Below are 25,820 nucleotides of genomic sequence, written 5' to 3' on the forward strand. Positions count from 1 at the left end.
TCATATTTTTAGGTTTGATCTTCAATTATCAAAAGAAAAAATACCATAAAAGCACAAGAGAGGATATGCAAGTGTGACAGAACTTGGACTCGACAGAATGAAAGCTTTTTCCACTTTGCTAGTAAATCTCTGACCTTCCTCTTAAAATCAACACTTTACAGGACGGAAACAAAGCCACTCTAATGAACAAACCTCTTCAGTGTTCAAAGCTTTAATGAAAACAGCCTCTCTCCCGAAACCCTTTTGTGTTTTCTGTCCTCATCAGGCTCTAATTACCCCATTAATCCCTCTTTCTTTTTCTCTTCCTTTGTTTTTATTTAATTTTTTTGTTGAAATCCATTTGCATGTAAGACTTTCTATGGCAATAATCACTAGTTTATGAGCTCAAACTGCCCCGGGCCTCTAAAACATTAAGATCAGAGGAGACTTTTGAGAAAGAAATTACTGGAAAGAGGCAAGGAACGTGATGAAGAGCATGCAGGATTGGGAAAAGGTACAGTAGGGAAAGGACAAATCAGCAGAATAAGCCTACTGTAAATGTGGGTGTTTTCCTCTCTGAAAAGAGATTTAGCAGAAGATACTGAGGTGGCGTTGATATGTATGACCTGTCCACCTTCACGTCCCAATCCTCTGAGCTTCTGATGCCTGACTCACAAGATCTGAGGTCATGACAGGACGTCCGCTCTTGGCAGACCCAGAAAGTTTGGACCCAACAGTTGAGATCCAACATCCATTGGGATGCCATCTGTTCTGCCCTTCATTTCCAGTTGTTTCCTTGTCCACTTTCAAGAACTATTTTTGTTTTCAAAAAACTTTATTAACATTATAACTGAACCCAGAGGAACATGTATATATAAAAATCCTTGTCATGACCCCTTTAAAGTCTTTGGTCATGTTTAATCAATGGGATTTTTTCTGTACTCTTTTTGCCCATTGAATATTTTTCGTAAATATACCTTCTTTTTTTTTTTTGTCTGAACAGTCCTAATTACATAATGGAACAACATATTAGGCCATTCATGAAACTTGAGCAGAACAAATTTCTATGAAAATCGTTTTTTAACACCCTTCTTGTGTATGTTGACATATTTGAATGAATGGATTTACACAGAATTTTTCATAAACAAGGAAATTAAGATGCATACGGCCCAATAATGACACAGGAACACATGCAAAACACAGAGCTTTGTCATTCATCAATAAAATGATCACACATTTGTTTGGCAGATGTCGTGCATCACTATCGTTCAGCTTGTGGTTGGCATTGATCCAGAGGCATTTTCTCTTGAATTATCTCAGATCTTCAAAGTGGCATGAAACGTGGCAGAAAAATTGATTCGTATGACATTACGTGATGCGTGCAGCCTGTGGCAGTACACGCCGTCCTGCTCCCTAATGCACTCATTCTTTCCTCCGTTCGTTTAACCGATTTTCGCTCTACAGAAAGAGTTGTAAAATAAACGATAAGCCGAGAGAAAGCGCACACTCGAGGGAGTTAATGTGACATCTCTGAACTTGTCTTCAGAGGCTTTTAGCAGACGTGCTCTCACACCTACAGTGCTGTGAGTGTTATCATGGGCCAGTTTGATGATACGGTGTGTGTTTGTGTGCGAGTGACTCACTTCACAGCCCGCCAAACTCCCACCAGGCTCTGATAACTACACTGTGTGGGCAGCATTTCCCATAGTCAAAGTAGAATGTGTATGGGTGTCTGTTTTTGTTTTTTGTTGGCGAGTTTGTGTTAATGTGTGTACACAGTGTTTTTTTTAACGCCCATTTCAGGGGTTGCCAGGTCATCCTCCCTTTTCGTATTGTGGGTTGAAATTCACAAAAGAACACGCCCAGGTTATACATTACATCAAAATAAAAAAAAGAAATAACTATTTAAAATTGATTTCAAAGCAAATCATTTTCAAGTTTATAGAATTGTTTTTTCCCCAGTGTGACATTTAAGCTCCTTTTACTTCAACCCCCCCATTAAATATGAAGCTGCACTGTTATATAAATAAATAAATCATTGTACAAAAAATACTATATTACAATATAGTGAAATTTGTCCACTGTTGAGAAAAGTACTATAATAAAAATAAATAAATAAATGAATAAATCTTATGAAATAAATACATTTTCTAAAAAAAAAAAAACTTTTATATTATTTGTTTTTATGTTTTTGTTTGTTTTAGTCAGTATAATTATTTTTTGGTATTATATATTGTTATTTATTAATGAATTTTGACATTGTGACTTTATTTGTTGCAATTTGTTTATTTGTTGACCCCTGTTGCAAAGACAACACGATTGTACTTCAGAGCTCCCAAACACCCAAGGATGGTCTGGGTCAAGAATGCTGTTTATTAGTCTATTTTTCCTCCATGAGCAGGTGGTTTCATTTAAACGGATAGTTCACCCAAAAATGGAAATTCTGTCACCATTTTCTCACCCTCATGTTGTTCCAAACCTGTATGAGTTTCTTTCTTCTGCTGAACTCAAAAGAAGAAAGTTTGAACTATCCCTTGAAGTCAGTGGACTGGTTGGTTCACTGATTTTATGGAACTGTTTACACATCTTTCAGTGTTTACGGCGAAAGACGATCAGTAGCATTCTTGCCAGTCTCTTTACGTGAAACTGTTTGATTGCTTTACATAATTGTCATTTTTTTAAAGTTTCACTCAAGGTTGAGCTAATTGTTTACTGAAGAGAGCATTCAGTCGGGCATGAGACTAAAGCTTCGTTGTTTTGCCTTTCCGAAACTCCTGGCTTGAGAAATCCTTTAAGAATTCTGTGAATGCTAAATATTCAGCATTATGAAACTGAAGTGCATGGACTTGATTTTCTGGTTCTGACAGACTTGTCAAGTTATGCACAGAGACAGCACGCCACACACGGGGGGATGCTGTCAAGTTTCAGTCATAGTTTAGATAATGACGTAATGTACATGCACATGCACCGAGTAAAGCCGAGTCAATGATTCAGAGTTTCCTACCTGAGCTTGGTCTGGAAATGCAAACTGGGGAATAATTTGACTGAGAACACACAGACAGGGGATGTAGTATTTCTTCAAACTAATACAAATAATTGAACAAATAAAATATATAAATATAAGTGTAATAAATAAAAATATATGTATTATTTAAAAAAAAAACAAGTTGAAATCATGAAGGTAAGTGACTTAACAAGTGCATAGACTATTGATTAACAACCTCAGAAAGTTACAGTAGGTCTACTTACAGTAGCCAAGTATTGTGTCCCATACTGGAAATTTGTGCTTTGCATTTCACCCACCCAAGTGCACAGACACAGTAGTGAGTATTGAACCCATTAGGCCACAACTGCCCCTATATGAAAATCTCCCTAAGGAGAAAGTGAAATATTATGATAAAGTGATTTTCATTGATCGAGATCTGGCAGCTACAGCACATTTTTCCTCTTGGGCGAGCGATTCGCAGAGAGCTTTTCCTGCGCATGAAATCCCCCAAATGCCAGCAAACCAATGAGAACGCAGGACAATGATGACCAATCATAGCAACAGAGCGTACGCACTAAAGCTGCTGTGGATCCGCTTACCCAAACCCTCCGTAACTTGCAGATTTGAAGGAAATTACTGTAGTTTGGCAGATAAATAAATGATGGAGATTCACAAACTTATTGATAAAATCTTATCGTGTGCTTTATGGCATACCTCAAACAAGTGCATTTTTAATACAATCCCCCAGTTTCACAGACAATGCTTAAGTCTAGTCCCAGACTAAAATGCATGTTTGAGCTGTTTTAACTAAAAGTAACTTAAAACAGCTAAGTATCACGGACATATCTTAAAATGTCAGTGCCATTGTTTTGTTTCAAGATGCACACCAGTAATGTGTTTTTTTTTTAAGGCACATTTAAAAAAGCTACTCAAGTGCCCTAATTGAACTAAAGCCTAATCCTGGCTTAATCTAAACTCTGTCTGTGAAACCGGGCCATAGTGTTAATATTAATTAGCGAGTCCACAAGTGGCTTGGGTATGCAGAGCATTCACAGCTTACAGTATATGGACCGCACGCCCCTGTTCTAAAGTTAAATTAAAAACTTAATTTAAATCAAACAAACTTATTTCTGTTTTGGTTGTTTTCTACAGGCTGATCAATATTAAACAGATTCCTCAGTTCTGACACTTCTTAGTCTAGAGCCATGTTAACAGTTATTGGGTCAGCCTAGAGTGGTTTTCTCAGGTTTGAGGCCTTGAGTCTTTAATTGTAAAAGTCTCCTGTTTGAAAACTGAGCATTCTGAAATTCTGACAGATATGGTGTTCATTCATACAATTCCTCCGTGCTTTTGAGGCGCTGCAGTGGAGTAGAAGTAGTTTTGCTGTAGACTCACTATACTTTACTGGATTAGTGATCAGATAGTGTGCTGTGTATTGTAAATCTCGCTTCTAAACCACACTTTAATCCAGGTCATATTGATATAAGTAAGGTGTGATTTTCCTGATGTTATTTAATTCATTTACCCGAAGCCCTTCAACTTCACTGCTGGTCACATACCTTCCTTTGAGATCATAAAACATGACACGTGGAAGAACATGATTTACACTCGTGTTCATGCCAAAGGTTTACACGGTTAGTTACTGTATGAATGTTTGGAAGCTTTTTAGACACTCCCTCATCACATTTCTGAACTCTCGTAAGTGCTTATAATGATGGAAATAATCTGTGACTGTTTCCAGCAGCATCTGTGTTTACTATGATAATAACAGTCCATGACTGAGAATATTAGGGTCATTTTTGTGTTTCATTTGGTTATGGGGATAGAATTGGGGTTTTCTCTGGACATGATTTAAAAGACTGAAAGTGTGACAGGAATGTTTTGTAGAACAAAGCTGCTTTGAAACGATGTGTGTATTGTGTAAAGCGCTATGCAAATAAATGTGAATTGAACAAGTGCTCTTTTTAATAATAAAACACAAGTTGAGGGCAGGGCTGTCCCTGATTTTCTCAAGAAATAGCTAGAATTGACAAGTTAACTCTAGTATTTGAATGCGCTGTGCTACATTCTTACATAATGGAATTTACAAGAATTTGAATTGTAATTCTGTTTTCTTTTGTTGTGAATTTCCATTTTCAGATCCCCTACATACTCACAGAAGATACCACAGCGACTACAGTTCCTCCAGCGAAAGCCCCTCGGTGACATCATCAGACCCCGACTACAGACAAGGTTGTACTAATGACCTCATCAATCTCTGCCTTGGTGTATAAAGAATTTCAGTCTTGAATCAATTAAAAAAATTAATAATTTCTATATTTTTTATTTTCTTGTTTATTTATAAGAAAAGGGAGTCAATTTTGTAGCGTTTTTTTTTTGTGGTCATATGAGATTATTTCCATGCAATATAAGTCCCTCCCACATTCTTATTACCATTATGTGTCCAGATGTTTTACTTTGTTGTTATTCTCAAGGCACTACAATTTTATATATATATATATAATATGTAAAATTATTGCTTTGTGTATATTGTATTGCTTTATGATATTTTTTTCTGCATTGCAGTAAGGACCTTAATTAATGTTACAATGTTAAAAATACCAAAATGAGATTAATTTTTTAAGATTAATTTTTCCTGTTCAACATATACATGATGTTTATCCATAAGATCATCTGGGCCATATGGCCATGGTTATGAATGCAGTATGAGTCATCACATATTGTAGTACTGTGAGCATTTCAACAGTTTAGATGAATGTGGGTGGATGTGATTTGAATCAACTCATTGATGGCCCTGCGGTTCATTTAGGGGACATAAATATGTTTTGATTTGCATATTACTGCACCGTGCAAGGCACATACCTCACATGCATTAGTTTCACAACTTTCTGTACACAAACAGCTAAGAAGCCAGAAGATTTGAGGCGGTTCAGCTCTCAGGTCGGCCTCACAGAGCATGATGCCGTTTCGCTCAGCAGTGCACAGAGACACAGGTATTCTCTCTCTCTCTGATGTTTGTTGATCAATCATCTGTACTGACCCCTTCTTGAGTTCTTTTGTGGTTGTGGACCCAGGCCCAAGTTAATGATAATCTAAACCCTTCCTTAGTTCATTTCCTCTCATCCTGTTCAAGTTTAGCTCTGGTTACAAGAACTGCAGCACTGAGTGTGTGTGTGTGTGTGTGTGTGTGTGTGTGTGTGTGTGTGTGTGTGTGTGTGTGTGTGTGTGGCTTCATTTCTGGGGACAAGTTTGGTAACTGATCTAAATATCACATAACCTCCCTCCCTATGGGGACATCCCCAGATATGTGATGTTAATATTTTCCCTAACTTTTTGAAATAAGGTTTGGATTAGTGTTTAGTTTTGTAATTAGCTTTACGTAAACAAGCACGTTTATGTGTCATCATGTGTACAGTGTGTTCAATAGCAAGTTAAAAGTGTGTTCAGGCCATAAAGTTTTGAAATTGTCCTCACAAATATTGTAAGAAATGTCATAAACTGACCTTTTGAACACATTCTAAGTTGCTCTCACAATTTAAAGACTCATAAATCAGCCAAATAATGCTTTACATTAAATCTAGTAATGTCAACAGTAAGATGAAGTACTCAATATATATTATTGTCTTAATATGAAAATCATTGCACCAGGCTCACTAATATAACTTCTAATGTGTGTCTGTGTGTTCAGATTATAGTGTGCTGCTTGTTTTAAAAAGTAGTGATTTTCTGGCAGTGAAGGCATGAGCATTTAAATATGTCATCATCACTTTCATAATCTTAATCTTAATCATCTATGTTAGATGCTTTGCACTTTGATATCCCACTGTTTACCCTTGTTCTCTGCTTATTAACAGCTTTTCCAGTGATCTTCCAGTAGCTTTTGATGCATTTTATCCTTATTATCCCAGGAAAACCGCCAAAAGTTATAGTAAATACTGTCTTTCTCATTGAGGCAGTGATTATATTCCTCCCCCTGCTGGTTAAGCAGGTGAACTACCCTCCACTGTTCTTCCCTGAAGTAGATGTTGGTGGTTGGCGATGGTTGCCAGGTGCTGCTGTTGTGTAGAGCAGGTTTTGAGCAGTGTTCAGTAATTGATTCCCTGAGGATGCCCAGGGCTCAGAGCCCCACCATAGTTCACCCATGGCAGCCAGCGGGCTCTGCCATTGGTTGGCATGCAAGTGTGCTCACATAACGCTTCACACTCATTTAACTAACTGTCTTAGCTGTCTTATCCATCCCATTATCTTAAATTCTAAAGGATTCCTTTTCACAACTTTTTCTGATTTGGAAATTGAAATGTGCTGATATTATAATTACATAAATAAACACACACACACACACATGTTGGGTTTCCATGTTTTATGAGGACTTTCCATAGATAAAATGATTTTTATCATATCTGTGTATATAAAATAAATGTGTAAGTGTAAATAAGCGGTATGAAAATGCACTGAATTACAACACTCTCCTGGTTTTGCCTTGTGTCCAGACTTTTTGAGGCGGGTCAGGATGAGCTATTGGGCACAGAACTTCTGATCCAGCATCAGGAAGAATTGCACAGGCTCCAGGCCCGGCTGTCTAGAGCCTCCATCTACCCCGGCGAAGACCCGCGCACCTCCATACTGGACCTGGTGGAGCCCCTTCATAGCAGTCCTTTGGAGACTGGCCTCCATCCACGCAAATCTAAAGTAATACAGTGCTAGAAAATTCAGATTGAATTCACATTGTACAAGTTAGTTAATGACTAAAGATGCTGTAATTGAATTCACTTAATTCATTTAACATTGTGAATAATCCAAAGATGTCATAATCCAGGTCATCTGGATTCAGATTGACTTTACTTTTGCTACATGTTGCTCACACCATAACTTTTATCAATAAATCACATTCAACTGAATTCTCATTTTTTAATTTATCTGGTTTTAGCATGCATACTGCAAAGGTAACGAAATCAAGGTCAACTGAGCTCTGATTGAATTCAGTTTATGCAAGTTACTGAATTAACAACGAAGGATGAAGTATTTGATTAAATATACTTAAAGCAAATTCAATTCAGAATTCACTTTATGCATGTAGCTTTGTGAATAGGATAACATAATCCAGTTCATCTGAATTCACATTAAATTCACTTTAGCTTTGCAGCATTCACACTATAACAGGCATGAAGTGATCATGCTTCAACTTCGAGTTCATATTTATCTAATTAAAGTTTTATACAAAGCTGAAGAAATCGAGGTCAATAAAATTCAGATTGAATTCATATTATGCAAGTTATAGTGTGAATGATGCAAACATGAAAATTCAATTTGACTTCAGATACACTGCGTATGTTCGTATGTGAAAGCACAATCACTTTGATTTGTTCAACTTAAGGTCTCTGTGGGACATTTGAAAAAAAAAAATGTTTGTGTTGTAGAATTTGTTTGGCCCCGAGTTTGTGAGGATGAGCAGTGAGCCAACTGTGGTTTTAAGCGTGCCTTCGTCCATAATGGTAAGACAGCAAAACTGCTTTGATTTTTGCTGCTACATGTATAAATGTATATATGTATGCATTTATAATTTCTGCATGTTTTGACAGAACAAGTCAAAGGAGGAGAGTCTGAGAAAGGTGGGGGTGGTCTTACTGAACGGTCAGAAGTTGGAGCTGTGTTGCGATGTGAAGGCGGTCTGCAAGGACGTTTTGGACATGGTTGTAGCTCACATTGGACTAGTGGAGCACCATCTCTTCAGCCTCGCCTACCTTAAAGGTGCATAAAACATCTTTCTTTTAAACTGTTATTAAATGCATCATCAAATTCCTTTCCCTACCTTTCTGTCTCTATTTATTTCTTGTATACCTTTCTGTCTAAAACAAAAATGCGGACACTTTGTAGAGTATGTGAGAAATGCTTTGTTTGAAATGCAATGTTTTTCATAGTTTTGTGTATTCCTCGGTTTTTGTCTAGATGAAAACACCATGCTTCATTTATATATATCTAATCAATCCTGCAGCATTAAATTTAAAGTTATTTTTATGTAGATTTTTCCTGTAATGTCAACAGGACAGCTTATGTTATTGGTATATGTTCAGGTGAACAGAGTTAATTGATTATGAAGTGTGTAAATACATCAGAATAAATAATTCTGTTGTTGTCTGCCTGACACGCTGCCCCTGCATGACTCCTCTAGTTACGGCTCTAATGGACACGGGTGGTTTGTGTCCACAGATGGTTCATTAAGTCCTCTGACTCATGCCTCCCAAGCCAAAGGCTTTTGCTTGTTATGCTGCATTGACCACTTTTAGCATAATCTGTTTGTTTTTCTTATTTTATTTGTCCTTTTTTTAGATGACGAGTTCTACTTCGTCGAACCTGACTCCAAACTTTCAAAGGTGGCACCTGATGGTTGGAAGGATGACCCTAAGAAAAAGAAAACAGATGTCAATTTTAATCTGTTTCTGCGTATCAAGTTCTTTCAGGATGATGCCAGTCTGATACAGTAAGAGCTCAGACAGCAACTGCAATCAGGCTCCAAAATATTGCAACTTGCTAAATGATCAGTAGCTATTTTATGAATTTCAAAATAAAGCATGCAGTCTGTATCAGAAATGAATCTAGAAAGCCAAATGCTTTTCCCTCCTATTTCCATTTTATTTTTGCAACCACAGAAATTAATGTGGTGCCACGTTCCTCACGTTCTGGCCACTACAAAGAAAATATAAAGCGATTTACAGTGGGTCTCAAAAACACATTTATTTGTTGGCAATTTTACACACACACACACACACACACACACACACACACACACACACACACACACACACACACACACACACACACACACACACACACACACACACACACACACACACACACACACACACACACAGAGCCAAAACATTATGACCATTATGATTTATTTGATCAAATATACAGTAAAAACAGTAATATTGTGTATTATTAATAATATTATTACCATTTAAAATACCATTTTGTATTTTAATACTTAATATATTATAATATAATAGTTAATGTATATAATATTATAAATAATATAAAATATTTTGTTCTATTTAATGTATGCTTGTTGAATAAAAGTAATCATTTATTTAAAAACATTCTTACTGACCCCAATCTTTTGAATGGTTCTGCATCAATAAATGTATTATCCAGTAAAGCCAAATAAATCAAGCAATTTTTTTTAATAGACACACGATGACGAAGCACCAGTACTACTTGCAGCTGCGGAAGGATATCCTAGAGGAGCGGGTACGCTGTGACCTGGAAAATTCCATGATCTTGGCGTCCTTGGCACTGCAGGCGGAGTTTGGGGACTATCAGACGGAGGTACAAACAACATGGGGAAAAATAGAGAAAAGTTTTGTTCACAAGATAAAGAATATTTTTGAGTAAATCAGTGTTTTTTGAGAGCTTGTTGTTACCAACTGAAAACCCCCTTACCATAGTTATTTATTTATCTAACTCCATATTCCATTAGAAAGTGTTTTATAACAAAAAATGTGATTTAAAACAGGAATCTTAAATAATATTTTAAAGCAGAGATTGTTTTGACCATCTGAACATCATATTAACTTTCAAAAATAAAGGTTCTTTATTGGCATCAATGGTTCCATTAAGAACCTTTGGAACCTTTTCATTGCATGAATGTTTTTTTATAGTGGAAACAGGTTTTTCAGGAATAAATGGTTCTTCTATTGCATCGCCATGAAAACACCCTTTTGAAACCTTTATATTTAAGAGTGTTCATTACATGTTTTCTCCTACATGTTCCATCAGCTCCACGGAAAGACATATTTCCGGTCGGAACACTACCTCCCCGCTTCGGTTCTGGACAAGATCGATCAGACCACCGTTAAAGAAGAGCTACCCAAACTCCACAGATCGTACTTCAACGCCTCAGAGCAGGAGGCCGAGCTTGAGTTCCTCAAGGTCAGGAACTAAATGAAACGCATCAGTCCTGCAGAGTGATTCTAGGCAGAGCTTCCTGATTGGCCAAACTTCTGTAATTGACTGGAATAAACATAGATTGCTGCAATCTGTTTACCTTCAAATACTTTTGATTACAGCCAGACCAAAAGTTGTACTTGGAGCCTGGTTGTGCTCATTCACAGACATTAATTGTTTTTAGTTTTTTTTTATGAGATAAGTACAGTAAAGTCAATAATTGTGAATAAACTGGCTTGTTTTGATTGAGCTCGATTTATTTTCCTAAAAGCTGTTGTTGTAGTCTGCTTGTGATTAGATCGGTCTCGTCATTTCTCTCTAATTTAAAGGTGTGCCAGAGACTGCCAGAATATGGAGTTCACTTCCATCGTGTGCTTCCTGAGAAGAGATCCCTGACTGGCATCATGCTGGGCATTTACTCGAAGGGTGTCCTCATCTTCGAGGTCCTGAATGGAAATCGAACCCCTGTGCTAAGGTTCCCCTGGAGGGATACCAAGAAGATCTCTTTCACGGTAAGATGTTTAAATGTGCATGTTTACTTTGGTGGAAATCACACAGCCGTGTTGGAGTTCCCAGAAAAAAGCTAAAGAAGTGCAGCTTCAGGCTGTTTGACATGGAATCATTTATTTGGTGTGTTCATGTGTTTCTCTATGGCAGAAAAAGAAGATTTGCTTGCAGAACACTTCGGACGGGATCAAACATCTGTTTCAGACAGACAGTCAGAAGACCTGCCAGTATCTGCTGCACCAGTGTTCGGCCCAGTACAAATTCCACCTGCACATGAAAGCCAGACAGAACAACCAAGAACTGCAGGACCTGGGTGAGAAAGAAAGAGCAAACAAAAACGGAAGCAGAAAGCAAACATTTATTTAATTTTAAATGTAATATTCTTTATGTAGCTGTAAAAGAGCAAGAATACAACATAACTATTGTAAATATAGATTCGAAATGTGTATTTGTTTGCAAGAAAGGCAGATATTCCATAGTTTCCACACAATATTTCCACATACATTTTATAAAATTAATAGTTTTGATCGTGAATTCAGTTGATGCATTCATTGGCTGCTCCCATGTGTGAACTGTCCAATGGCGTTTTTAACTCTATTGGCAAATGGATTAAGAAAAGCAAATTGATCTTTAAAAAAAAAAAAAAAAAAAAATCTTACCAACCCCAGCCTTTTACTTTAATGATATTAAACAAATACTTTTCTGTTTTAGAATTTGGAAGACAACAGCGTCATTCTAAACACTGTAACAAGATGACTTCAGGACCTCTGATATTTATTTCAATACTTACTTCTGGCTTTCTGAAATATTTGTAATCAAAAGAAAACAACTTTAGGCAGACTTTTAGGGTTGGACTCCTAGTGATTAAACAAAATGAGAAAATGGAATGAAAAGTTCCTTTGAAATTCCTCAAGTTCCTTTGAGACCTTGGGAAAATAAGGAAGTGTTCCAAATGGGCCATCCTCCTCAATTTGCTCTTCAAGAACTGGCATTAAAGGGTTAGTTCACCCAAAAATGAAAATTAAGTCATTTATTTACTCACCCCCATGCTGTACCAACCCCGTAAGACCTTGGTTCATCTTCGGAACACAAATGAAGATATTTTTGATTAAATCTGAGAGGTGGATCACAATCTTCCTTGTGGGCCTGAGACGAGAGTTCAAGAGATTTCCACGACGCATGCGCGAGAACTGAGAAGAGGACGTTCTTCTTCTAATACTTCTTGTTCAGTTCTCGCGCATGCGTCGTGGAAATCTCTTGAACTCTCGTCTCAGGCCCACAAGGAAGAAAAGGAATAGTCGAATAAAATCGTTATTTAAGGTTTTTTTCGGGAAAAAAGTATTCTCGTCGCTTGATAAACTTATAGTTGAGCCACTGTAGGCACATGGAATATTTAAACATGTTCTTTAATGACTTTCTGGGCCGTCAAGTTTCATTCCCTCAGGCAGCCTATGTAGCATTGATCCACCTCTCAGATTTAATCAAAAATATCTTCATTTGTGTTCCGAAGATGAACGAAGGTCTTACGGGGTTGGTACAGCATGGGGGTGAGTAATTAATGACTTAATTTTCATTTTTGGGTGAACTAACCCTTTAAACTCAGGGTTTCAGGGTTGAAAATAAACTGTAGGGTCAATACAAGCCATAATGTAGAACCCATCTTGGTTGTGTAGAAGCCAAAAATGGCATGCAAGCTGAAGCATGGAGCTTTAACTGTTGCACTTTGCATGTTCTTCATCATCTTCTGTTGCTTCTTCCCTGCAGAGAACTCTCCTCTGAGCGGTCTGCAGTACTCTGATGGGATGGGTGCAGTTAGTCTGTCCCCCAGCACTGACCCCGAACTCTACAAGAGGATGTCCTACTCTGAGATGTCCGTCAGCAAGAGTTCATCGGGTCGGGTCTCTGTCCCACCAGAACCGCCCTATCCGGGGTTCAGCGGCTCCAACCCCAGGATGAAGAGTCGTTCCCATCATAACCTGGGTCAGCTGCCTGAGTCGCCGGAGCACAGGATGGTGCCTTTCAGTAGCCAATCGCAGAGCAGCATGGCCCGATCACAAGTGCTTGCATCATCACACCAGCGCGCAAGCTCCGAAACGGACTCCATCTCTGTCGCCAGACAGCAGGAAAGGTGAGCAACACATGCAAACATATTATTTACAAAACAAATGATGGTTGCAATCTTGTCTTGTTCACCTTGCTTGCTGCTTTGGTATGCTTTGTTTTTACACCCATCTCCTTTGTAATTTGTCTTGAAAATAATGTCTCTGTACACCTGTCTCACTCTCCTACTCATGTACAACTTATGTAATTTCTAATAGATAGGGGTGTAACGATATATCGTGGTACGATGTATCGTGATGCAAAAAAGTTACGATATATATCGTAGAGTTATGGCGATATTTTTTTACTTTTTTTTACGATATGACGTCCGTTTTATCCTATTTGTTGAGTTACCACACCCGCGTCACGCTTGCATTCACTGCATTCACACTCAAATGAATTGCTTGAACTGAGCAGTAGCAGGGCAAAATGAGTTCGACTGAAATTGAAATAGAGGATACCCCGTCCATTTACAAGTCCGACGTCTGGCAGCATTTTGGTTTGCAACTTACTCGACAGGAGAACGGTAAACAAACAGACAAAACACGAACTGTGTGTAAATACTGTAAACAAACACTGTTAACACGACGTCGAACACAACAAATATGATGTTTCATTGAGTGCTTGAAGTGGGGAAAAAAAGGTGCCGGTAGGCTAACGTTACTCTCTTGCATCGGCAAATCATGACATTTGAGATTTCTTCAGTGAAAAACAAAACTTGGAGATATTGCTGGTACAACAACAATTTATTGTTATTAACAGCATAAATGTATTTAAACAAGTCGTGCGTGTGTGTGTGTGTGTGTGTGTGTGTGTGTGTGTGTGTGTGTGTGTGTGTGTGTGTGTGTGTGTGTGTGTGTGTGTGTGTGTGTGTGTGTGTGTGTGTGTGTGTGTTTGTGTGTGAAAACGGAACTCCTCCAAGTCTGCAAGTCCAAAAATACATTTATGGTGAGATTACCACATTTTATTTAATTAAATGCATTTATTATAAGATTATTATATTTCATGTCAGTCTGTGTTCATGTTGACCACGAACCATGCGCTGTAACTTTAATTCAGCGCGTGCAGCACTGCAGAAATAGACTCTGTGTGGAAACGATCGCTGCACTGCTGTATATATTGTCTCCGTGTATACACACTGCTCCTGGAACGGATCGCTGTAGCGCATCCGCGTGCAGTGTGAACGCTCTAACATGGGTGCGGAACAAATACGCACCACACACGCACTGCAAATGGAGTATATGTGAAACGGGCTCACTGACGCTTTTTCTGTCAGTGGTAGAAGGAAGTAGCGGTAGGCAAGAAAAAGTGCAGACCCGTTTTAAATGACACCAGTGCTCGAAGTGGGGTGGTACTCACCGGTACGCAGTACCGGCACTTCTACATTTTACTCTTAAGCGTACCTGTACCTGTACCTGTACCTGTACGCTTATGAGTAAAATGTAGAAGTGCCGGTACTGCGTACCGGTGAGTACCACCCCACTTCGAGCACTGGTGTCATTTAAAACGGCACCACAAAGACAAACTCCTGCAACCGGGTGCGAAAAAGAGAGTGAAAGAAGAACAATTGTATAGAAGACATCTATACAACGTACTTTTATTGGTCAGTGACACCTAGTCAATTGTTAATTTTACATACAGAAGGTTAAACTAAATCTTGATTTATATTCAAGTATTGTAAATTCTTTAAATTGTATGTATCACAAGACATTTATTGAACACTGTTAATGTTAAATAAATCTGTTATTTGATTTTCAGTTTATTTTTTTTATTTTGTTCAAAATATCGTGATTCATATCGTATCGTGAACCCAGTATCGTGATACGTATCGAATGGTGAGCTGAGTGTATCGTTACACCCCTACTAATAGAGGATAACTCATCTTACACCCATTTTCTCAATCTCCTGCTCTGCTTATGTCTTCACACTTGCATCACTCTCCTGTTTGGCAGTTATTATATCTTTACACCAGTCTCCTTCTCCTGCTTGGTTGTAGTTTGTCTTGTAACTTCTTTATGCTTGTCTGACTCTCTTGTAGTTTATCTGATAAGGATTTTGCACCTGTCTCACTCTCACTTTCTGCTGAAAATTGTTTTTGATGTCTTTGTACCTGTCTCACTCTCCTGATATGATTCAGTTTGTCTTATTGCTTCACACCTGTCTCCCTCTCCTCTTCTGCTGCGTTTTTGCTTTACAATGTTTTAGTCCCGTCTTACTCTTCTGCATTGTTTGCCTTTTAATGCCTTTCACACCCGTCTCACTCTATAGCTTTGTTTTATGATATCTTTACACCCTTCTCATTCTGCTGATCAATTGTAGTTTGTTTCATAAATAATGTATTTACTCCTGTCTCTCACCTAATCTTGTACAAATTGATTTGTTAAGTCTAATAGATAACTCATCTCACCCACCATGTTTTATTTTTTTTATCTTTACACCTATTTTACACTCAATTTACAGTGTCTTTACACCCGTCTCACTCTCCCAATCTGCTGTAGTTTGTCTTACGTCTCAAAACATTTAAATTTTCCTTGTCTACTGTGGTTTATCTTACGTCTTTATACACGTCTCACTCTCCTTCTCTGCTTCTTTTAGTTTGTTATATCGGTCTCACACTCCTGCTCATCTGCAGTTTTTTTTTTCCCGAATGTCTTTACGCCTGTCGCACTCTTCTTTTCTGCATTTGTGTGTTGCTGTGTGAGCTTGCCGCTGAGCTGCCTGGGGCCAACAGCATTAATCCACTCTCAAAGGAGACAGACAGTCTCTGTGCCTGTGAGACTGATATTCTTAAAACCGTGTTCGCACATGTTTGCAACCATTTTGTAGTCCTGTGAAGATAATTGTAATATTGTACACTCAGTGGTGTAATGCATGCTCACAGGATCAGTGCTCTTGTGGGGGAAGTCTTGATTTATGTGATTGTGAACAAGTACATCTTTATGATTGTATCGTGTGTGTAACTTCAGTTTATGCAGTTTCACTCTCTGGTGATTATTATGAATTGATCAGAAAATGAAAATTACTGCATTTATTCCACTGGATGTAATTGCCTTTGCACTGATTATCTTTTACTTTATTCCCAGTATGTTCAGCACCAGGGTCGATGGCAGTCCCCGCTGGAGCCCCAAAAGCTTGAAGAAAGAGTCTGACTCTTCCTCCTGTGAGGAGACGGGACAGGCGTATGTCGTAGGTGAGGACAATGAGACCCGACCAGTCGCTTCTCTTATCTCCACTTGCACCTGCCTGGAAAATGGCTCATCACCCTCAAAGAACATTTCTTTCTGCTTTTGAACTTTTATTCCGCGATCTCTAACTTCCTGACTTTGTAGTCTCGCTTCTGATGGTCTGTCAGGATAGTGGGTGGAATTTTTTTTCTCTCTGCGTCTCTCTGTGGAGTCAGGGGCTGTCTGCCTCTTTCGTTTTATCTTTTTAACAGCTCTCTTCCTCGGTTCCCTCACTGATCTTTTCATTTTACCTCTCCATTTCATCCCAACATCCGCTGTCAGATCAGAAAGAGCAGCAGCCCAAATCCTCTCAACATCTTCCTCCGCATGTAGAATAGATGCCATAAAGAGATTACAGTCTGAATTGATGTGCTTTTACATTCATCATCATATCTGTCAGAGAATAATGCAAGCCTTTATATATGTGATTATATAAGTGATTTTACCATGGCAAAGAATTGTTTTTGGGCAACATGACAGCAAAGTTCACCCGATTTACTTTCTTCATGCATGTTCTTGGTTCTATTGTGCAAAGACAGTTTGGTGCACAATAATCCTAAGAAAGAAATCTTCCTTTTTGGGTGACATACAAAACTCTTCAACCTCTCCATTTTAGCATGTAACTCCATGTTTCGTCTTATTTTAACCATGATAAAATAATAATTATTGTTTTTAAATAAGACACCAATCTTCAATAAGCACTTTATTTGAATAATAGTAAAAATAATTAATAAGCATTGTTCTGTTGTGTTGTATTGTAGTTACACTACTGTTTAAAATATTTGTGGTAGTTTTGTTTTTTCAAATGTTTTTGAAAGAAGTCTCTTATGCTCACCAAAAACAGTAATATTATACAATATTATAACAATTTAAAAGAACCGTTTTCTATTTGAATACATTTTAAAATGAAATTTATTCCTGGGAAGCAAAGTTTAATTTTCAGAATCATTACTCCAGTCTTCAGAGTCATATGATTCTTCAGAAATCATTCTAATCTACTGATTTGGTGCTCAAGAAACATTTCTTATTATTGTCAATGTTAAAAAAAAAAGTTGTGCTGTTTAATATTTTTGTTGAAACATTTTCTTTCAGGATTGTTTGCATAGAAAGTGTATAAGGACAGTATGTATTTGAAATAAATATTTGCAACATTATTAATGTTGCTTAATAAAAGTATTCATTTCTTAAAAAAAATCTTACTTACCTCAAACTTTTAAATGGTAGTATATATTGAGAGGCATTACTATGAAATTTAGTTTGTGCGGTCACAGGTGTATTGGATATATTTTACTCATCCAATCAGAGTCATACTATCAATTTTTTTAAATATAAAAATAGCAAATAAAATGGCTAAATTTGACAACATTATGGGTACATTAATGTATTTAAATAAACAATTATTATTATTATTTTTTAATTAAGGTTATGGGTCAAAAACAACAAAGACAATAACTAGGCCTATTTTATTACTTTTATAGTTATTGTCCTTGTTGTTTTTCGTTGTGATGCAAAGCTGAATTTTCAGCATCATTACTCCAGTCTTTACTGTCACATAATACAAAATATATCCCCTTGAATACATGAATTTAATTATTGTGTAGTTATGATGGTCTAGTACCTTGACCTGTTTTTAATATTCCGCAGGTGTGAGCATGCACAGCTCTGGAGTGCCCTTGACTCCTGCCGCCTCCATAGGAATCACTGGTACGATATAAAATCTGTGTTTCGTTCAGCTTTGTGGTGCACAGCACAGCTCTATGTACTTTATTTCCTGCCTGTCATCTGTTTCATTTCAATGGTCAAATTTAGTAAGTCCTGAAAATTGCTAGGAAATGTCATGTCCTCTCTGGCCCTGAAACACAAACATCTGCTTAAATTGCAGTGAACTTTTACTGAAGGAAAACAGTCATGATTTTAATGTCAATAATAACAGTAGTTTGCCTCACATTGACAACGGCGTCTGTTTAATCAGAGTTTAGAATCCCAAAGTCTGATGAGAACTTGCCAAATCCAACATGCTCCGGATTGCTGTTTTCTCGGGTGTTTTACATGGCATGGGGAACATCTTTTGTTATGCACTTTCCTCTCTCGCACACACTTGACTCAAGTTTCATTGCCGTTTTTCCTCTGGCTCAGATGCACTGTTTTGCTAAGCCGCGCGTTTTTAGCAGCTCTGATATATGGCCGTGGTGTGGGCTAATCTCCCTCATTCTCGAGTATGAGTTGCTGGCCACGGCTGTTAGTATAGCACATCAGAATTGGGCCAAACATAATGTTGTCCCTTAGCACCAAGACCCTAGTTATGAAAGATTAGCCCAGCTTATGGAAAGCTGTGCATGCATTTAAGACTTTTATTCTTGGCTTTTTGATACTTTATATACAATAAACAAGTTGTACACACAGTATATATATAAATGTAAATAAAATAGAGACTGTTGCAGGATGCTCAATTTTATATACATGTTTATATATGAAATGTTTTTTCATTTAGAAAATGTAGAATTGTGAATAGGTCTTTTTGATTGTGTTCTCTGTACTAACCTTAATAACACTGGTTGTTAGTTCTCAAAGGGTGTTTGTGTGTAAATGGACACACACCTAAACCTTTGCCCCCTCTGTTAATCCCCCTCAGACTCCCTGAAGAAGAAGGTGCATGCCTTACCCTCCCCAGAGCGAGAGATACAGACCGTAAATCTGAAGAAAGACGTCAAGTATGGGCTGGGTGAGTGAGAGGGGTTCACACATCCAGTCAGAATGCAGCTCCTTTGACACAGAAATACTACACACACACACACACACACACACACACACACACACACACACACACACACACACACACACACACACACACACACACACACACACACACACACACACACACACACACACACATTGACTTTTCATGTTTTATGGAGACTTTTCATAGACATTTTTATACTGTATAAACTGTGTATTCTATCCCCTAACCCTAGAATTACACATTACAGAAAATGTTCTGCATCTGTACATAAAAAACAAACAAACAAAAAAACATCAGCCTGTATGATTTATAAGTGGTTTTCCTCATTGGGACCAAAACATGTCCCCGCAAGGACAAGGATTTCAGATATTGCCATCTTTGTGGATACATTTTGTCCCCATAATGTAGGGTTTACCAGGCTACACACACATACACACACACACACACACACACACACACACACACACACACACACACACACACACACACACACAGACAAACAGACACACAAACACACACACACACAGACACACACACAGACACACACACAGACACAGACACAGACACAGACACAGACACAGACACAGACACACACACACACACACACACACACACACACACACACACACACACACACACACACACACACACACACACACACACACACACACACACACACACACACACACACACACTATAGTGTGATAGAGTGCAGAGGTCTGGCAGTCCTCACCTCTCACACAGTGATTAATGAGTCCCACTCCGGGAGGGAAATGTGCTGTTTTACATCCACCTCAGATGGGGACTTGTACTGAAATATCTTATCAGGATTTAGCCTGAATGAGAGGAGGTCTAACATTGATAAGAGAAATACATTTAGTATATGCACAAGTTACAGTCTCAATAAGACATCTTTGAATCTTTGGACATTTGTCCTTTTCTAGTTTGTGAGACATAGTAGAATGTTTTTGTTACTCACCAGGCTTTCAGGTTGTAGGCGGAGAGAATTGTGGCCGTCAGGACCTGGGCTCCCTCATCAGCTCCATCACACCGGGGGGACCAGCAGATATCAACGGCTGTCTGAAACCAGGTATCAAAGTGGAAAGAGGAGGATTCTTGTTTCTATATTTATAAGTAGTTTGAATTTTCTGATTGAAAGCGTCACATTTTAGTCAAATTCATTTATAGAATTCCTAGAATCTTGTTCCACAATATCCTTAAGATTTAAACCATTATAGTATACTTTTAACAGATTTTTTGAGCATGCTTTAAATCAGTGGTTCTCAAACAGGGGGCCTCAGAAAACTTACAAAGGGGGCCGCAGGATGACTTATGAGTATTTAGGTTAATAATTATAACATTAAAACACATTATAACATTTACCTCCTAAAAATAAAAATCTGATATCAAACAAGTCAAAATCAATGTAATAATGCAAAATTCTTTAAACTTATGGAATCACAAAATGAATCATGGTCAATTCTTTTTAATATTATCATATAATTTATACGTTTCTGTTAATAAAAAAAGTTTTAAATTAAGCAGCTTTCATAATTACAACAGAAAACAAAATATATTTTGTATATACTGTGGAGCATATTGTGTTGAATAACAGGAGGCCCACGAATGAGAAAGGTTGAACCGCTGCTTTTAATGATTGTTGAATGCTTGAAATAATTTCTATATTTTTTTTTAAATGATTCTATTCTAGAATGCTTTAGTAGAATACTTTGAGTGGTCCAAAAATGCTTTGAACGATTTCTGAATGATCTGAAAGATTCCAGAACACTTCGAACTAATTCCAGAACACTTGAAGTGATTATATCACTTTGAATGATTCTAGAATGTTCACTAAAAGGTTCTTAACTCTCTATTTAGTATGCTTTAAATTATTCTAGAATGCTTTAAATGTATGGAATGCTTTGAGTGCTTGCAGAATCCTTTGAACAATTCCAGAATTCTCCAAAAGATTTTAAATGTCTCTGAATGATTACAGAACACTTTTTTCAGTAAAAGCTTGTTAATTATTGTATGACCTAAATTATCTCTAATGGTTTAAATAATTCTAGAATGCCTTAGACACCTAGAACACTTCGGAAGGCCCCAAATTACAATGAAACACTTTGAACAAATCTTGAATCTTTCAAACAATTCCTTAACTTCCTGACTTTGGAAATGTTCAAAACATTCTGGAATCATTCATAGTGATCTAAATAATTCAAGAACTCACTGAACAATTCCAGAACAGTGTTGTTTAGTATTATTGAGATACTATTTTAGTTTTTATTCATATTTTAAATGTTTTTATTTTTATATTTTCCATTTCATTTCATTTTTGTCATTTAATTTTTTTTATATCTAAATATTTTTTTATTAATTGTCAACTTTACTTTATTTTAGTACATCAAGTTAAACTAAATGAGAAATGTTGAGAATTTTTTTTTCAATTTTATTTCAGTTTGTTTCAAGTAACATGCTTTTTTTAATGGTTTTAGATAACTATATATTTTAATTTGTTCGGTGTAAGGTTGTCAACTCCACATTTTTTCCCTTTCCTGTAGGTGACAGGCTGTTGAGCGTGAATGATATCAGCCTGGAAGACATATCACATGACACTGTGGTGGAGATTCTGCAGAGCACCCCTGATGATGTCACACTGGTGGTCTCCCAACCTAAAGAGAGACTGTTTCCAGGTAATGGATGCATGTTGACATTTTATAAAAACGAATATAAACAATGCAATAGAATCGTTCTGAGAAAAGGCTTTTCTGAAGGCATGAGGACAGTACCATAAAAACTCTTTTTCCCTTCTGTTAGACTCTACTTCAGGAATCCATCACTTTAAATCAGCCACTCAAAATCAGGAAGATGATGTCGATTCTTCCTCTGAAGATCATACTCCCTCCCCCAGCCCGCCTCTTATCTCCAGCAAAACATCTTCGCCTCAGTCCGTTCGACAGGGCAGCGTCAGTTCGCAGGACTCCAGGACAGAGAGTGCCGGTCTCCTGCAAACAAATCTCAATGGATTCCATCGCAATATTGCCACCGAGGGTCCCGTGGCAGCGCAGTCACTGACAGCTGACAGTAAACCCTCTGTTGAAGCTACTCCACCAGCTTTGCCCCCTAAAACCAGAAAACCCAAAGTACCAGATGTTCCTAAAGAGCTGGAATACTCAGACAGAGGGGACTCCGACATGGATGAAGACACACACTCAAGTAGCCAAGAGAAACAAAAGACTCAAAAGGTAGAATCAGTCTCTGTAGTGATTTGAATGAACTTTGACTCAGCCCTCAAGGTTTCCTATCGAGATTCTAGTCAGCATCTGTTTGATATGAACTTTGACGTGTGCTTTTTAAGATGTTACTTCAGTGTTTAAACCTCACAACAAATATTAAATTGCTTTTTTTTTTTATAATATGACCGTTCTCGCTCACTCATTGCATCCCTCCTTGGAGTTCCCTACATGCCAGCGGATTTTCACTTAATCAAATGCAGAACATAATTTGAGATTTTCAAACATATTTCACATTTACACCATGTTCTAACCATGGCCGTTTGACAGGTTTAAATCAATGAAATCATCATGTTTCATCATCAAGTGAAATCAAGTGCCAAAACGTCCCTAAAACTATTGGTCGTTCTAGTGTTAGAGATTTTACCAAATTCATTGCATTGAAAGAGGTACTTAAGTTTGGGGTCAGCAAGATTTTTTTAAATGCTCACCAAGACTGCATATATTTGATAAAAAAAAAAAAAAATTGTGGAATATTATTACAATTTAAAGTGTATTCTTTTTGAACATATTTCAAAATTTTATTTATTTCTGTCTTGGCAAAGCTGAATTTTCAGCATCTTTACTCCAGTCTTCAGTGTCACATGATCCTTCGGAAAGCATTCTAATTATGCTGATTTGCTGCTCAGGTAACATTTTGTATTAACACTGCTGAATATAATTTTTTTCAGGATTCTTAGATAAATAGAAAGTTCAAAAGAACAATATTTATTGGAAATCTTTAGAAACATTACAAATGTCCTCACAGTCTCGCTTTATCAATTTAAAGCATCCTTTCTGAAGAAAAGTATTACTTTCTTTACAAATGTCTTGCTGACCCCAAACTTTTGATTAGTTATTAACCATTTAGCAAATGCATATCAATGTCTTAACATCCACTCAAAACCACATGGCAAAAGGGTTTTGGACCAATGAGATTTCATTGTGGGCAGGGCTAAAATGCACAACCAGGTGACTGACAAAATGTTCTATCGATCATCGCCATAAAGGCTGCTTAGATCAAAACTTCACTTGTCGCTCCTGGATAGTTCACAATCTTTCACATTTTGAAATTCAGGTATATCAGTTCCACATTTCTTGGAAGTTCCCTTAAAAGCTAATATCACCATTTAAGGTTAATACTTAGTATATAGCTACACTTCAGAGCCACGCAAATGTGTGAAATACCAATAAAAACGTTCTAACTGCTTGTGACCGTCCCTCGCTGTCTTTCTGACCAATTGCATTTCTGAATGTAAATGCAATGCAGTTATGCATGTCAACTCCATTAACCTTTGACCCTTGCATGAATACGGCTGTGCACGGCCTTGTATTTACCCAGCTCTTCTCTGTTTACAGGGGGTTTCTCCCAACATCGTCACGGAGACTTTAAGTGCTAGTAGCCCAGAAGTCAATAGCCTCCAGCCTGGAGATCTATTTGACATTGAGCTGTCCAAAATAGACAGCAGTCTGGGCATTAGTGTCACGGTACTGTTCGGAAAGGTTTCCGCTCTCTCTTTTTTTTTCTCCTTTGTTTCCCCTTTACTTACTTTGTGTGTGTGTGTGGTGTTGTTTTTTTACCCTTAGCCCTCGCTCCTTTTTGAAGCTCCTCGCTTGGCTTCAGTTTTGGGAAAGTAGATTTGGCTCTTTGCATGCAGATTTTTACAGGCATTTGAATTGGCTCCACAAAACGGTAAAACCGAAAAACAGTAGGTACAGAAAAGTGTAGAAACACGCACAGCCAAGACTACATGCCACATTTTCAGTTGTATTTTGTTTCTGACGGAGAAGCACTAATGCCTGCATGGATTTGCATTTGCTTGTCTACGCTGTGATTTTTACAGCGATGCTTTTTACACAATGCAGCTTTTGTTACGTAGACTTTTAATGATTGAAATTATTTTTTTAAAAGTCTGTTTCAAAACACTGCAATGAAATTCATTAATCATCAACTTAAGAAATCAAGTGGTTTTTTTAATGATTGTTAGGGTGGGTATATCTTATAAATATAAAATGAGCATGTCCAATTGATTGCTTAATATACTCTTAGATCCAAAGACATAGGCACTTTTTCCCCATGATGCCTATGTGTACGGCTATATTAACATGTTTGTCTGTCTCAGGGTGGATCAAACACAACATTGAAGCATGGAGGGATATACGTCAAAGCAGTGATTCCTAAAGGAGCGGCTGAGCTGGATGGGAGGATAAAGAAAGGTAAAAGGGATTTAAAAAAATAATTAAAACAATACAGTTCAAAGATTTTTATATTTTTTAAAGAAATTAATACAATCATTCGGCTAGGATGCATTCAATTGATCAAAAGTGATAGTGAAGACATTTATAATGTTTCAAAAGATTTCTATTTGGAATAAATGCTGTTCTTTTGAATTTTCTATCAAAGATTTTGTTGTAAAGAAAGTGTTGAAAATTCAGCTTGAAATGTGAAATTATTCAAATAGGAAACTTGTTTTAAATTGTAATGCTATTTCACAGCATTACTGTTTTTTAATTTTTTATTTAAATTTTTTAAATTTTATTGAATCAAATACATGCAGCCTTGGAAGAGACTTATTTTAAAAAAATCTAAAAAAAAAAAAATTTTTTTACCACCCCCAAACTTTCGAACAGTAGTGTATATTGGAAAAAATAAAGATTAATTAAGGACAGTTGCAAGTATACATGAATTTAATTTATGCAATTTTTATTTAAAAAAAATAAACATTGTGTCCAGACAGAATGATTTTCATTAATGTTACATTTTACAGAGATATCACAATGCATATTACACTAGTTTTAATGGAATTACATTAGTTGCCAGTTCACCAAAGGATTGATTTTAAGATTCCTTTATTAATTTATAAAACACTGAATAATCTGACACCTTTATATATTTCTGTCGAGATATGTTCCAAATCGTAGTTTAGGATCCTCTAGTTCTGGTCTTTTGGCTCAGTATACAGTAAATCTTGATGATCCGGTGGTACTTCTTTTAGCCACTATGCTCCAAAAATTTAAATGGAAAGCGACTACTAGCATTCATATTTTTAAAAGGTGGGTTAAAACAT

General features: G+C 37.2%; 1 protein-coding gene across 6 annotated transcripts in view; it reads left to right on the top strand.

The window, feature by feature from the left end:
• Positions 1-25,820, top strand: part of ptpn13 (protein tyrosine phosphatase non-receptor type 13) — an 81,462-nt gene that overhangs the window by 38,579 nt on the left and 17,063 nt on the right. The window contains exons 8-26 of one of the 6 annotated variants that reach the window (XM_077194182.1): positions 5,105-5,197; positions 5,868-5,958; positions 7,456-7,654; positions 8,383-8,457; positions 8,545-8,713; positions 9,293-9,443; positions 10,153-10,291; positions 10,742-10,894; positions 11,239-11,421; positions 11,567-11,729; positions 13,181-13,544; positions 16,600-16,706; positions 18,385-18,444; positions 19,373-19,462; positions 20,463-20,570; positions 22,042-22,173; positions 22,298-22,725; positions 24,112-24,255; positions 24,876-24,969. In XM_077194182.1, coding sequence (XP_077050297.1) covers positions 5,105-5,197; positions 5,868-5,958; positions 7,456-7,654; positions 8,383-8,457; positions 8,545-8,713; positions 9,293-9,443; positions 10,153-10,291; positions 10,742-10,894; positions 11,239-11,421; positions 11,567-11,729; positions 13,181-13,544; positions 16,600-16,706; positions 18,385-18,444; positions 19,373-19,462; positions 20,463-20,570; positions 22,042-22,173; positions 22,298-22,725; positions 24,112-24,255; positions 24,876-24,969 — 2,943 coding nt within the window. The remainder of the gene's footprint in view (positions 1-5,104; positions 5,198-5,867; positions 5,959-7,455; positions 7,655-8,382; positions 8,458-8,544; positions 8,714-9,292; positions 9,444-10,152; positions 10,292-10,741; positions 10,895-11,238; positions 11,422-11,566; positions 11,730-13,180; positions 13,545-16,599; positions 16,707-18,384; positions 18,445-19,372; positions 19,463-20,462; positions 20,571-22,041; positions 22,174-22,297; positions 22,726-24,111; positions 24,256-24,875; positions 24,970-25,820) is intronic. The other 5 variants (XM_077194183.1, XM_077194186.1, XM_077194184.1 and 2 more) reach the window with 5 other exon arrangements.

Source organism: Siphateles boraxobius, unplaced genomic scaffold (assembly GCF_051911475.1).
Source record: "Siphateles boraxobius isolate OS27281-9 unplaced genomic scaffold, OSU_SipBor_1 11, whole genome shotgun sequence".
NCBI classification, from domain to species: domain Eukaryota; kingdom Metazoa; phylum Chordata; class Actinopteri; order Cypriniformes; family Leuciscidae; genus Siphateles; species Siphateles boraxobius.